The sequence below is a fragment of the Nicotiana tabacum genome, chromosome 11 (assembly GCF_000715075.1).
Source record: "Nicotiana tabacum cultivar K326 chromosome 11, ASM71507v2, whole genome shotgun sequence".
NCBI lineage: Eukaryota > Viridiplantae > Streptophyta > Magnoliopsida > Solanales > Solanaceae > Nicotiana > Nicotiana tabacum.
The window spans coordinates 122907119-122922553 of NC_134090.1; the positions used below are offsets into that span (position 1 = coordinate 122907119).

The window sequence follows — 15435 nt, forward strand, 5'->3', positions numbered from 1 at the left end:
GGAATGGAATTGACTAGATAGTCACAAGCAATCAGAGTATTAATGCCAAAATGATCCTTGTTTGTGGCCATTTCCCACTTCTTCAGAGGTACCTTGCACCGATCTAGAACAGTAGTCAGAATAAATCCATAGGGGGTGGCATGGGCCTTGGAGCCATTGATAACCCTGTCCAGTAGCTTGATGTTGAATGCAGGCCAGTTGATTTGCCTTCCACTTTCAAGGCACTCCATCAGAACTAAGTCTATATAGTTAGCAATGTGCTTCTTTCTTGCCTGGGCAGCAGGCACTTGTTGAAAAACTCAAAGAGGACTTTGTGATGTGGCTTCATTTCACTCTTGTGCACAAACTTGGACTCATTCACTTCTTCAACATCACAGAATCTCCTAGTGATTTCAAGGGCAGGAGGAAGGGAATCCAGACTTGGCTATCTTTGCCTAGTGTAGTCATCATATCCCTTAACAGGGATGTAAAGAATCTCTCCCAACTTCTCTGCATCAAAGGTCACTTGAACTCCTTTTACTTGGCCGGTGACTCTGCCATCTTTGGCCTCTGGATTGGCCATTAATTCAATGATTTCATTCCTAGCTAGCCTTCCATCAATCTGAAGGACCATGTCCTTCCAGCCCTGAACAGCTAGAACATCAATCAAACGAACCATTCCTGGTTCCACCAAGTCTTTCAACAATCTTCCCTTCAAAATATTTCTTTTGCCAAACTTGGCCAGCTTGTATTATTCACCATCAAACTCAATCTCTTCTTTACCACTCCATTCTTCATCTTCAGTAATTCTAATTTATTTGTTTTTCACTGCAGACCTTGTCCTCCTGACCAATGAAGGTTCAGCAACCTTAGACACAGATGAAGACTTCTTGGAAGAAGTCTTGGTCTTTTTGGGCTTGGGGGTCTGAACCTCCATTGTTGTATGTTCCTCTTGATGGACCTGTTCCAACTTAACATCAACAGCTTCAAAGGACTCTGCAACCTTACCTTTTCCTTTATCCATCCTCTTCTCCTTGCTTTCAGTTAAAGCCTTTTTTTAATTCACTCTCACTCTGTTTTACCCTACTTCTTGTGGCTCTTCCCTTTGGCAAGGGAATTTCAGTAATTGTTGGGGAGGAAGCCTTTCTTTTCTTGGAAGGTTTTGTAGTGCTGGGGGCTTTTGGTGTTGGAGTTCTCCTTTTCTTTGGATCATAACTGGCACCTACTTTCTTCAGAAGGTCTGTTAGGGTCTCCTCAATAGATGAACCAGATTCATCTGCCTGTGAACTTAGATTGGCCAACCCTTCAGCAGCCTCCCCTAAACCACTTCCCCTTGACTTCTTGCCACTTTCTTCCACAATTGCATGTTCAACCCCACAGATAGTTGGTACCATCAATTCAGAAGTGGGTGAAGAACCAGCCACTCCTTTCTCTTTTCCCTTACATCACTACATACACCATCTCTCTCTTTTTCTTTGTCATTTTTATTTTTACCTCCTCTCCTTCCCAGTTCAGGCAATTCCACATTCCTGACAGACCTAACCAAAATAAACCAATTTTCTAAATTTTCAGTCAAAGCATAATGTACCTCAGAAGGGGAGTTTTGAGCCTTCTCAAAGTCAGAAGACCTAGTTCATTCCCCCTCACTCGCAGATTTGAACGAATCGTCTGAGTTCTCAGAATCTTGGGATTGGCTTGACTTCAATTTCTCATTCAATTTCTTTGAAAGAGCACCAGTTGCCACCATTTTCCGAGCAAGCATTTTTACTTGCCTTCTCCTAGGTTAAGGGGTTGTGCTGGGTGGAGGAGGTGTGGAGGAATCAGAAGGGGAGGGTGGTGGAGGAGTGTCTGGATTATCTTGAAGGTTCGACATTGTAATTGATTGCTTGAGAGAGTTTGTGAGTTAAGCTTTTGGAAGAGAAAACAATTGAGAGTGAAATAGATTTTTGACGGTTTGGAATAGTGAGGGTGGCAGAGGATGATGATGGGTATTTAAAGAAAAAGACTTATTTAATGACTAACGGTAGCTTTTAGCAGTCAATTAGAGGCCTAATCAACCTGAAATTTCAGGTTGAATGAACGGTTAAGCTTCCCTAGATTTTAGGTATTTTATGTGGTGAGAACTCTAGTAGAGACGGAACTGGTTCAAAAAATAAACGGATAGGATTTTCTGATGTTTTTGAACATAGGTAGGACTCTACTTATGATTTAAATATTTATATTTCTAATTGTGTAGAGTATAGAAAACATACCTCATTTTTCAAATGACCAATACCGATGAACCAGGTTCTTCATTTAAAATTTTCTTGATCATGCCTCAATTTACCATAATAGAGAAAATTTTGTTAGAGATTAGTGAGTCATATCAACACATGTCACAGGAGTATACTATTTACATTATGAAATTGAGTAAAAATTAATATAGATATTTACACAAGTTCTAGATTTCCTAGCCAAAAAAATATTTTTTTCATTTTTCATCATTTTTTTAAAATTTTTCATTGTGCATTCTGAGCTGGTCCCATTAGGTGATCTTAATCATCCCTAATTCTAACGTGTTCCTTTCAAAGCTTTCTCTACTCTGTGCTTTAGTAAAGATGTCAGCAGTTTGTTTATTAGTAGCACAGAATTCTATAGTAATCAATTCCTTTCTCATAGTTGTCCCTCAAGAAGTGATACCTAACATCTATGTGCTTAGTCCTCTTATGATGAACTGGGTTCTTAGTCATACTAATAGCATAGTGTTATCACAAAATATAGGAATGCAACCAACTTCAATGCCAAAATCCATCAGCTATTGTTTGATCCACAGCAGTTGAGCACAATAAGAGGCAGCAACAACATACTCAACCTCAGCAGTGGATAAGACCACTGAATACTACTTTTTAGTGGACCATGATACTAGACATGACCCAGGGAAGTATGTCATACCTGAGGTACTCTTCCTATCCACCAGAAAACCTGCATAGTCAGCATCAGCATATCCCACTAGATTAAAGTTACTATCTTTATGGTACCAAAGGCAAATCAATAGTGCCTTTCAAATATCTCAGTATCCTCTTGACAGTAGTCAAGTGGGATTCCTTAGGATTTTCCTGAAAACGAGCACAAAGCCCTACACTGAAAACTATATCAGGTCTGCTAGTAGTAAGATACAAAAGTGAATCAATCATACCCCTATATAACTTCTGATCAACAGATGAACCAGGTTCATCTATGTCTAATTTAGTAGTTGTTTCAATGGGTGTGTCTATTTCTTTTGATTCATCCATTTTAAACTTCTTAATCAACTTTTTGTATATTTCTGCTGATGGATCATGGTTCCATTTGGGTTTTGTTTGATCTGTAAGCCTAAGAAAAAGTTAAGCTTACCCATCATACTCATTTCAAACCCACTCCCATTAATTTGGCAAATTCCTTACTCAGTTTGTCAGTGGTTGCCCCAAAAATTATGTCATCAACATATATTTGTACTATAAGAAGGTCCTTACCTTTATCCCTCAGGAATAGAGTACTGCCAATTTACCTCTCTTGTAGCCATGTTCAAGCAGGAATTTGGACAGTCATTCATACCATGCTCTAGGAGCCTGCTTGAGTCCATAAAGAGCCTTGTCTAATTTGTACACATATTCCGGACACTCCTTGCTCTCAAACCTTGGAGGTTGTTTGACAAACACTTCTTCCTTTAGGTAGCCATTTAGAAAGGTACTTTTACATCCATCTGATGAAGAGTAAATTCCATGTGTGCTGCAAAGGCTATCAGGAGTCTTATTGCTTCCAATCTTGCAATTGGAGCAAAGGTCTCATCATAGTCTATGTCTTCCTCCTGGCTGTAGCCTTGAACCACCAACCTTGTCTTGTTCCTTGTAACAGTTCCATCTTCATCAAGCTTGTTTCTGAAGACCCATTTAGTGTCAATTATTGATCTATCCTTGGGTTTTGGAACCAGGTGCCAAACTTGACTTCTTTCAAACTAATTGAGTTCATCTTGTATTGCATTTACCCACTTTGCATCCTGCAAAGCCTCAACAACATTGTTAGGTTCAATAAGAGATAAGAAAGCATCAAAAGCACATAGATTCTTTAATTGTGATCTAGTTTTAACTCCAGAGGTTGGATCAGTAATTATGTTCTCAATGGGATAAGAACTTTGATACTTGTAAGGTTTCACAACCAACTGGTTTCTGTTTGATGTTTCTCCCATGTTCTATTGCTGAGGAACAGGCTCATGGACAGGCTCCATTTAGGGATTAGTTTCAGTTCTTCTTTGTTCAGTTCCCCCTGTCAGGTTTCCCTGGATGGAAGAACTTATTTCATCACCTATTCCTTCTTTTGGTGCAGTTTTAGCTTGAGTTGTGACTTCACTCAACTCTTTTACCAGTCCAATAGCTTCATCTTCATGTTCCTGTCTCTCAGAAATAATGTTAGTTTCATCAAAAACTACATGTATAATTTCTTCTACACACAAAGTTCTTTTGTTGTACACCTTGTAAGCTTTGCTATATGAAGAATATCCCAAGTATACTCCCTCATCACTTCTGGGTTCAAACTTACCTAGGGAGTCCTTTCCATTATTGTGCACAAAGCACTTGCATCCAAATGCCCTAAGATGGGATATATTTGGTTTTCTCCCTTTAAGTAACTCATAGGGAGTCTTCTCTACAAGAGGTCTAGTCATGCATCTATTGATAATGTAACATGCAGTGTTTACAGCCTCTGCCCAGAAGCTATGGGGCAGTTTACTAGAAAGAAGCATAGTCCTAGCCATGTCTTCAAGAGTCCTGTTCTTTCTTTCAACTACTCCATTTTGTTGAGGAGTCCTAGGGGCAGAGAAGTTATGATCTATACCATTTTCATCACAGAATTCAGCAAACTTAGCATTTTCAAATTCAGTTCCATGATCAGACCTAATTGATGCAAGTTGATTACCTAGTTGTTTCTGGGTTTTTCTAACAAAGGCAGTAAACATGTCAAATGCTTCATCCTTAGATGTTAAAAATAATACCCAAGTAAACCTAGAATAATCATCAACAAGTACCATCACATATTTCTTACCACCTCTGCTCAATGTTCTCATTAGACCACAGAGATCCATATGAACCAGTTCCATCGTCCTGGTCGTGCTTACCACTTTCTTGCTTTTAAAAGAGGATCTTACCTGCTTCCCCCTTGCACAAGCCTCACAAACTTTGTCTTTCTTGAACTTGATATTAGGTAACCCTATCACCAGGTCCTTGGAGACTAATTAGTTGAGTTGATTTAGACTTGCATGACCAAGTCTTTTGTGCCATAGGAGGGGATCATTGTCCAGTACACTCAAGCAAGTGAGTTCATTTTCTAAAAGAGTGGAGAAATCTACAATATAAATATTATTAACTCTTTTTCCCTACAAAAAACAATCTTGTCAGTGGTAAGATTAATCACAAAACATTTAGTAGAGATCAATGCTACCAGGTTACCTCTGTCACACAGTTGTGATACACTAATTAGGCTATATTTCAATCCATCTATCAAGTAGACATTCTCAATGGAATGTGAGTCTGTCTTACCTACCTTTATAACCCCAATGATCTCACCTTTCTTCCCATTTCTAAAGGAGACATTACCTCCTTTTAGGTCCTCAAGTGAAAGGAATTGGTTCTTACTTCCAGTCATATGCTTTGAGCAGCCACTATCCACGTACCATATTTGGCTACTTCCCTTCACTTGGACCTGCAAAACGAAATCAGGGGTTAGTCTTAGGAACCCAAACTAGTTTGGGTCCTTTTCTATAGGCAAAAGGGTGAATTAAATTCTTTTTAGCCCATCCAAACAGCCTATTTTTCTCCTGAACAAAGGTTTTGTTCTTTTGACTGGCCTTTTCTTTTGCATTACATTCACTTTTGTAATGATCAGTCTTGCCACAGTGTGTGTAGATTTTGTTCTCAGAAAGTGTGATGTCCTTGCTTTTGGGATCCCACTTAGGTGTTGGGGTCTCATAGCCAAGTCCTCTCTTATTGCTACTGTGGTGCCCTTGTAGCTAGGATAGTGCATCAGAGGACTTATTCCATTTGCAAGTTCTGTCTAGTTCATGCTTCACCTTGCCTAGATCTTATTTTAAGACTCTTATCTGCTCATCTTTCTTGTACAACCCATCCTTCATTTTTCCTAGATTTTCTTCTAAGGTGAGATGTGTGTGATCAGCTTTCTTCTTACCTGTTCCTAATTTCAATTTTAAATTTTTATACCTAAGTTATAAGACAGTGGTGTCAAGTTCAAGAACCTGGTTCTTCAACTCAGTATTTTTATGATCACTTTCACTAGCCCTAAGTTCTAGATTTTTGCCCTTGGCTTTTAGGATCACACATTCCCTAGACATTTGTTCCTTCTCATTGTTTATGACCTCAGACCCATTAATGAAGTCTAGCAGTAATTCAGATAGCTTTCTTTAGACAAAAATTTAATCTTGTCTTTGAGATGAATCACACTTACCTCTTGTTCATCGTCTGATTCTCCAATGGCCATAAGTGCTTGTTTATCTCCAATTTCATCTTCTAAATCCTCATCTGAGCTTTCCCCCCAAGCAACAACCATAGCCTTTGTTGATCCTTTGTTCTTCTTGGGTTGAACATGTTCCTTCTTCCTGTTTCTTCGTTCAACCCTTTCTTTCTTCCATTCAATTTCCTAATGAGGACAATTCTTGATCATGTGGTCAGTCTTACCACATTTGTAGCAACCTCGTTGGTCTATTTTTCAGGAGCCCTTGGTTTGTTGAAGGTTGCACCTCTTGAAGAACCCTTTCCTCTCATTAGGTACTTCTTGAAATCCCTTGTGATCATAGCCATTTCATCATCCTCTAATTCTGCACCTTCAGCTATTCTGAGAGCTAGGATTCTTTCCTTCTTGGGTGCATCCATCCTCATGGTTTGCCTTCTCAGTTTATAGGCAGTGAGATTTCCAATCAGCTCATCCAACTTGAGAGTAGCAATGTTCTTTGATTCCTGAATAGCCGTGATTTTGCTTTCCCAATTTACTGGCAAGACCCTTGTCAAGATTTTCTCAACCTTGTCTTCTTCAAGGATAATTCTTCCAAGAGACTTAAGTTCATTTGTTAGTGTTGTGAACCTTGTGTACATCTCTTGGATGGTTTCTCCTTTCCTCATGGTGAAATTCTTATATTGAGAATATAGCAGTGTTTCTATTGATCTCTTTACTTGAGGAGTTCCTTCATCGGTCACTTGTAGAGTGTCCCAGATTTCCTTAGCAGTGGTACAGCTTTTAATTCTGTTGTACTCGTCTGGACCTAGTCCACACACAAGCTATTTTTTGGCTTTGGCATTCTTTTCCCATTTCTTCAAATCTTCAGCAGTACAGTCAGCTCTCGTCTTTGGCACGTCCACTGCTTCAATATTCTTCTATGTAGTAGCCCGGGGACCATCAGTAATAATGTCCCAGAGTTCATAGTCTTCTCCTATGATGTGGTCTCTCATCCTGTTCTTCCACCAGGAATAGTATTGGTCATTAAAGAGTGAAGGCCTAGCAGTGGATTGTCCGTCCTAATTTCCAGGTAGTGAACTCATCTTGATCTATTCCTAAGGTGTTAGCCTCTTCAAGGATAATCCGCTCTAATACCAATTGATGTTTTAGACTTAAATACCACACAGGGGGGTGATTTGTGTGGTACCCAATTTTCGCTTAACTTTATTATAGAAGGACTTGGTTCTTCTACGTGTTCCAACTACTACTGTTGCGGAATAATAAATACAGAAAATAAAGAACACAGAGATTTTACGTGGAAAACACCTAGCTCAAAAGGTAAAAAAAGCACGACCTACCTTCTAGTAGGATTTTCCCAAACTCTCCACTAAAATCACTGAGCCAAAAACTGCATTTACAAAAACTCTTTTGTAAACCTAGGATTAACTCTAATCCCGTTGTGGCTCACAGCCTCAACTGTTGCGACAACTTCAAGTTAACTCTAACTTGAAAACTCTAAGTACCTAATACAATTGCTTCTATAAAAGCTGAAAGGTACAATGTAAAATGACCTACTACAATTGAACTAGAATAAAAGATAGACACTTGGAACAGGTTCTTCTATCTGATTCAAGTGGCTTCAGGATTGCACGCTTGAATCACACATAAATTGCTTGCAAAATTGCCTTGCTATTTTGCTCTCAATTCATGTTTAACTTCTGCTTATGTGCACTACCTGTAAAAGAGAACAACATTGATATTTAAGAAGTTAGCAATTAGAGATTTACTAGGATGCAGATGCTACTCTTCCATGGTGAAAGAGTTCTAGTTGATCTCATACTCTAACTCTATCCTTTTCCTAAACTGTGTTCTCTTTGTGTATGGAGTCTTTCTCCTTATCCAATATGCAACCTTTTCGATCATGATCAAGAGATATTACTTCTGATAAGTTAGGTTTATCTCTTTCACGTGCATCTCACATGTTTGGGTTGATCACAACTGTGCTTCACAAGATGGACCTAATCCATATCTGAATTTCTTTGTCAGTCTTCAAAACTTCACCTTTACTTGGGCCAACAACAACAATTTAATTTTACAAAAAAGGAAAAAAAAAACCTTAACCAACTGTTATAGACGTCCAATGGGTAGGATGATATGATCTTGATAAACCTGTTAACAAAGTTAAATCAATGAGGAAATTAACCCATTTTTAATTATTATAAAGTTCTCATCTTTTACAAGTAGAGCCCGCTTGGATTAGCTGATTTTAAGTAGCTGAAAAGCATTTTTAAGTGTTGAAATTGATTTAATAAATGAGCAGTTACGTGACTGAATACAACAAGTACTGAAATTGATAATAAGGTGCTGCAGTATTTGATAAAAAAAGTGTTGATAAGCTCTTTTTCTGTTAAAATGACTTGAATAAACCTTAGAACTGTTTACACTTATAAGGGTGTGATCTCTTCAAAATTTTAGATTGCAGATCGATTCAAATACAAAATATTCTATTTGTCATTTTATTTTAAATACAACTGTGATTAGATAAGATAATTTTATGATAAATATAATTTATTTTATGATATAATAAATTAACAAAAGTTTCTCAGTAAAAGAATAAACCTAAATAGGATAAAATATTTGAAGAGAAATATTGTCTTCATCGCCACAACACTTAGAAAGCAATACACCAAAAATTTGATATGTTCTCGTTTATTACATACAGTTCAAAGATTAATACACAATCACATAGATACAATATGCAAAGGAATAGAGAATTTGCTTACCTCAAATAGACAATGAGAATTGCAGACTTGAAGAGGCGAGGTGTTTAGGTTGTAAAAATACGTGAGATAGTGAGTATCGATGTAGGAGTTTTATTTTGAAAAGGAATATTTTAGGGATAAAATAGTAAAATCTTGGTCAAACTTAAAGTGCTTATAAGTTAAAAATTCATAAGCTGGGGGTGACCAGCTTATGACTTTTGGCTTATTTTTGACTTATAAATACTTTCAATTTTATCAAATGCCTAAATAAGCCAAAAAGTGTTTATAAACTAGTTTGACCAACTTAGAAGCGCTTAGCCAAACATCCTCGTAGTCTCTCTTTTTTTCTCATAAAGATTCTTATTTAGGAACCAATTCTAGAGTGCCTAATTCTTTAACAAAATACATAAGCTAATTAACCTACTACGATGTCTTTCCAAATGTAAGCCAGAACCCGATAAGGTATGAAACCTTTCCATCCCGAAAGCGGCTCCCTCCATTACAGCGTCCTCCAGTTTGCCAAGTACACCTTTATGTTTATCACACCTGTCCATTTCCAGATCTAAGGGTTTAATATTTGTTTTAAGTAAAATCACCCTTAAATCATGATTAACTAAAAAATCTTTCTGGATCAGTACCAATTTGCAAAGATAAATCAAGAATCCCAAAAAGTTACTAGAAAATTCCTTTTAGTTGGAGAAAATATTTTCTTACCATGAAAATCATACGCCCAAGAGATAAACGGAGCAAGGATCAACAAAAACAGAAGATTAAACCATTTACCTGGTACAACAACAACAACAAAAGATAGCAAGGACAAAGAAAATCATTTGGTGAACAAACGTTTTTCTGGAGATTAAGCCAAAACAGATTCGTCTTCGCTCTTACACTATTTTTGCTGCTTCGAGGCCAAATATGCGTGTTGTTATTATTCTTGTGGTGAAAATTGGCACTGCAAATATGTCTAGAAACTGTTTGATAAAATGTCTCAGTTAGATTGTTTTGAGAATATTAAGTAAGAAATGGATACATACAACTGTGAGAAATTGCTATACTTAAAGCACGCACAGTAAATTGAATAAAGCTCACATGTCAACCCATCTCACATAAAGTTGATTGAAAGAGAGGTATGTGTTAAATACTCGTAGGTATATTAAATGATTGCAGTTCTGTGGCTTAATGTTTATTTGCCTAATCGAAGGGCCTGAATGATTAATGTGGATAACTCACATACTCGTATATTTCCATTTAGTTTAATAAGAATAGATGTTTGTTTGCCTAATCGTGATATAACGTTGAATGAAACTTTTTTTTTCTTTTTTCGATAAGCTAACATTTTCATTTATCAGAAATTGTTCTGTACATAGAAGGAACTGTAACTCTCTTTAGACTATACTTGACTCCAACATTTCATAGATGTCTCCCTATATAACTATACTAGTCAACTATATGTGTCACAGCCTATACATGTATTCTACTATCATGAAAACAGAAAATCATGAATTCAGAATTACAGTAGAAGCCTAACTATGGATATCTGTTCAAAGCTTCCATGTGTTCCTGCCAATTGCTGTGTATATGGCTTTTAATATGAACATATGCAGTGATCTCTCGGCATATCTGCTCTGCTGAAGTACTTCCATTTTGAAATCTGAGCAGATTCCTGTCCCTCCATAAACTGTATATCAGCATGCCAAACACTGCTACAATAATATTGCCAATCCCTTTCATCTTGATTGAAACTTTTTCTAAAGCTCTTTCAGTGATTTTTCTTTTCTCATTTGAAATTTCATCTAATAAATGAATTTTGACATGCAACATTCTAGTGTTAGAAAGTCGATAGACTAGACTCTATTCAGTATGTTGTATTTGTGATATCACCTCCTTTGTGCTCCCTCCATGTCTTGTAATCCATTTCTAGCGACCTTTTTTAATCATTTCTATAATTTAAGATTATTTGTCTTATTTACACTTTTTGTAATGTAGATTTATGGAGATCACATCTAGTGAGTCTCAAGGTGGATTCAATGTGCCAATAAAACTTGGAATGGAATTTGATTCAGATGAGCAGGCATATGAATGTTATATTGAATACGCGGCTGCACTTGGTTTTAGTGTTAGGAAAGAGTATGCTAACAAGAACAAAGTCCAAGGGTATGTGACTTCAAGAAAATTTACATGTCATAAAGAAGGTTATAGAAGCAAAGACAAACGGGGTCAGACGGTTCAAAAGCATAGGAAGGAAACCAGGACAGGATGCTTAGCTCATATTATTATTAGTCGTCAATCAGATGGAAAGTTTCGCATCACTTCATTTCAAGAGAAACATAACCATCCTCTTGATCCTTCTTCTTTATCTCATATCTTACCGTCACAAAGAAAGATAAAAGTTGCTCAAGCACATGAAGTTACTGCGAGGTATAAACATTTATGCCTAAACAGGTTCTTCTTCTCTCTTACACCAGTTTTGCTGCTTCGAGGCCAAATATGTGTGTCCTTATTATTCTTGTAGTGAAAATTGCCATTGTGAAAATATGTCTACAATGTTTTGATAAAATCTTTCAATTGGATTGTTTGAGAATATTAAGTAAGAAGTAAATATCTAAAAACTATGAGAAATTGTCATGCTTAAATCACACACGGTAAATTGAATAAAACTCACAACCTATTTCTTATAAAGTTGATCGAAAGAGAGATAGAGTGTGTTAAATACTTGCTGGTTTATTAAATGGCTGGAGTTCAGCGACTTGATATTTATTTGCCTAGTCGAAGGGCCTGAATGATTAATGTGGAGAACTCACATTCTGTACATTTCTATCTAGTTTAATAAGTTCAATCATAGATGCTTGTTTTCCTAATCATGATGACCTATTTCACATAACGTTTGATCGAAACTTTTTCTGAACCTCTTTCAATGATCTTTCTTTACTATAATGCCAACAACAAACGCAAATGTAATCCCACAAGTAGGATCTGGGGAGGGTAGTGAGTGCGCAACCTTACCCCCCTACCTTGTGCAGGTAGAGAGACTGTTTCAATGATCTTTCTTTACTGATTCATCTAACAAAGAAGTATGACATGTAACATTCTTGCTTTAGAAAGTCAATAGGTTGGACTCCATTCAATATGCTGTATTTTGTAATTTCACCTCCTCTGTACTCCCCCATATGTCTTATAATCCATGTTTAGAGACCTTCTTTTTATCAATTTCTAAAATTTTATCATAGATTATTTGTCTTATTTACACTTTTTATAATGTAGATTTATGGAGATCACCTATAGTGAGTCTCAAGGTGGATTTAATGTACCAATAAAACTCGGAATGGAATTTGATTCAGATGAGCATGCATATGAATGGTATAATGAATACGCAGCTGCAATGGGTTTTAGTGCTAGGAAAGAATATGCTAACAAAAGCAAAGTCCAAGGGTATGTGACTTCAAGAAAATTTACATGTCACAAAGAAGGTTATAGAAGCAAAGACAAACGAGATCGGACAGTTCAAAAGCATAGAAAGGAAACCAGGACAGGGTGCTTAGCTCATATTATTATTAGTCGTCAATCAAATGGAACGTTTCGCATCACTTCATTTGAAGAGAAACATAACCATCCTCTTGACCCTTCTTTATCTGATATGTTACCGTCAGAAAGAAAGATAAAAGTTGCTCAAGCACATAAAGTTAGTGTGAGGTATAAACATTTATGCGAAATTTTTGCCCAAATTTCAAGTGAAGCTTCAGAATCTAAAGAAGGGTATGAATTGGCTGCAAAGTGTGCGAACGAGTTAGTTGCGAAGTTAAAGCATGTAAAGAAGAGAAATGAATCACATGAAGATTCAGCTCCAAGCAAGAGTATTGAAAATGAACTGAATGAGACAATATTTATTGATAACACAAATGCCACGAAGTTGACTGGGTTAAAAAGGAAGCAGCCAACTCATCGCTCTAATACTCGGACTATGAGTTTTATGGAAATGACCAAGAGCAAAAATAATACCTCACTGCTAAAATCTCCTCAATGCCAAACTGACAAGAAGTTAGACCACCTTCCATCTCTTCTATCTTGTCAAGTCACATGTCCATCTTTATCAGATGCATCAATGACTATGGTATCTAATGACATCTAAATTTTTCCTTGTTTATCTTTTTTTATTTTTTATGACCATGAAATACATCTGGACCCAACCCTTAGGACCAACCCCAGGCTTAGAAACTCGAGGATGATGGGTCAGCCCCTATACCCTGTTTGACATAAATACTGGTTTAGTTCACATGGCGCAGGGCTTGAATCTGTGAATGTCACAAGTTCCTCAACCTTTTCCACTTGAACTAAGCTCCTTGTTTATTATAACATTAAGATTTTATATATGTTTATCCTTTAAATAACAGGGAGTGCCAGAAGGAAGTTGTCTCAAGGATCATCCTATGAAAGTCTGACTCAACTCTTACAAGTTAGTGAACAAAGCTTATGATGCTTCTCACATGTATTTTTTTCCGCTAATAAGTAATGCTACTGATTCTAATATATGTCTTTTGTTAACTAATTGCAGGATGTTCCTTTTCATGATTAAACAGGTATTCTCAATGTTGATTGTGGCAACTTCACACAAGGTAGGGGAGGTCTGCTTACACTCTGTCCTCCCCAGGCTCCACTTGTGGGATCACGCTTGGGTATGTTGTTGTTGATTGAGGCAACTTCGAAAAAGCAAAGCTTTCTTGGTGATAATGATTTATATGACCACAGTCGTGATCTCATAATTTAGATGTGTACTTCATTATCATTGTTATCGTCTGGCGTAGAAACTTGATTCTGCTCAATAGGTTTTGTACCACTATGCAGTTTGGCATTGTCCTCTGCGAATTGAGCTGCTTCTTTTTTCGCAGCAAGGCTGCTACTTAACTTTCATTACTAAGCATGGATAATTGTACTTTATTGTGGAAAAGAGCTTGTAGAAATGCCTTTTTAGAATCTAATCAGAAGGAGGAATTCAGTGAAAGCATTCTTGTATGGAACATGGTATTGATTAGGTGCAAAAGAATATTTTAGCCATAAGATGCAGTAACCATCAACGTCTTTGTCAAGCAAAGAATGATTGATGATTCTGCCCTCTTTTCCATTTTCTAGTCCTTTTATGAATTGACTTCATCTTACGCTCTAGTATTTACAAGAGGGGTGCAATAGCATCTCCCTTGTTTATCCAATTTTGTATTGCATAAACAAGCTTGTTCCAGATTTTCATTGTTAGAAAAAAAACTTTAAAGGAAAAAAGAAGAGAAAAGGCGTAAGTTACCGCTTAAACTTGTCCGGGCGACCCATCACCCCCTATTCTTGTTTGAAGCGAATTTATTTACCCCATATGTCACAACCATATCCGATCAAAACTGTGTTTTACACGCGCTGACACATGTCTTTACCATATTTTTTCCTTTTTAGTTTTTTTTCCACTAGAATAAACCCTTCTCCTCAGTCCACATAAAAAATAATGGAAGAATTTGGAAATTAGTAGGGGTGATAAATGGGCAGGTTGGGCTACAATTGGACGGGTTAAAATGGGCTGAGCTAATAAATAGGTCATTGTCCAACCCTGCCCAAATGTTACTTGGGCTGAAATGGTTTGGGTCAATATGGGCTAAATCATAGGTTACGGCCCAACACGTCAAACTTGACCCATTATTTTTACAATGTAATATCCTTTTGATTTTTCTTGTAAGATAACCAATGTCACGAGAAATCTTTACTTTTTTCGTATCTATTCTTTTTTATTGAATTTTCTTTTTGTAAGATACCATCAGCAACTCTTTATGTGACTAAGATCACAACTAATTCGATTTATTAGATATGGTAGTATTGACCTTGTTAATTATTGTAATTGATAAAAAAATAAATGAAAATTTTAGAGAATCATATAATTTGCTAGGTAAATTTTTGTGAATAATACTACTTCAATCATCTATGTCGCAAAAGTACGATTAGTTGATAGTTATTAGTTCAATCCCCAACTAAATTTTCATTTCTATTTTTCATTTTGATTTCATGTCGATCTAATATTTTGTATTCCAAAAAAGAAACTTTTCAAAGATAATAATATATGAGATCTAGTCTTTTACTTTAAGGTTAAATTAATTCCTACTTTATATTTAAATATTCTAAAGAGTATGATTGATCCACAATACAACAACAACAACCACCTAGTAGGATTCCACTAGTGGGGTTTGGGGAGGGTAGAATGTACGCAGAT

General features: G+C 36.7%; 1 protein-coding gene across 4 annotated transcripts; it reads left to right on the forward strand.

Annotated features, from left to right (window-relative positions):
* Nucleotides 1-9476: 9476 nt before the first annotated feature.
* LOC107784020 (protein FAR1-RELATED SEQUENCE 7-like) lies at nucleotides 9477-14193 on the forward strand. 4 transcript variants are annotated; one of them, XM_016605069.2, is made up of 5 exons: nucleotides 9477-9659; nucleotides 11184-11639; nucleotides 12459-13305; nucleotides 13586-13647; nucleotides 13747-14193. In XM_016605069.2, the coding sequence occupies exons 2-4, from the start codon at nucleotides 11188-11190 to the stop codon at nucleotides 13631-13633; spliced, it is 1347 nt and encodes a 448-aa protein (XP_016460555.1). In that variant the 5' UTR covers nucleotides 9477-9659; nucleotides 11184-11187; the 3' UTR covers nucleotides 13634-13647; nucleotides 13747-14193. The 4 variants fall into 4 exon arrangements, with proteins under 4 accessions (XP_016460555.1, XP_016460556.1, XP_016460554.1 ...); XM_016605070.2 differs by having other exon boundaries at nucleotides 9507-10324; nucleotides 13772-14193; XM_016605068.2 differs by having other exon boundaries at nucleotides 9513-10324.
* Nucleotides 14194-15435: the final 1242 nt, after the last annotated feature.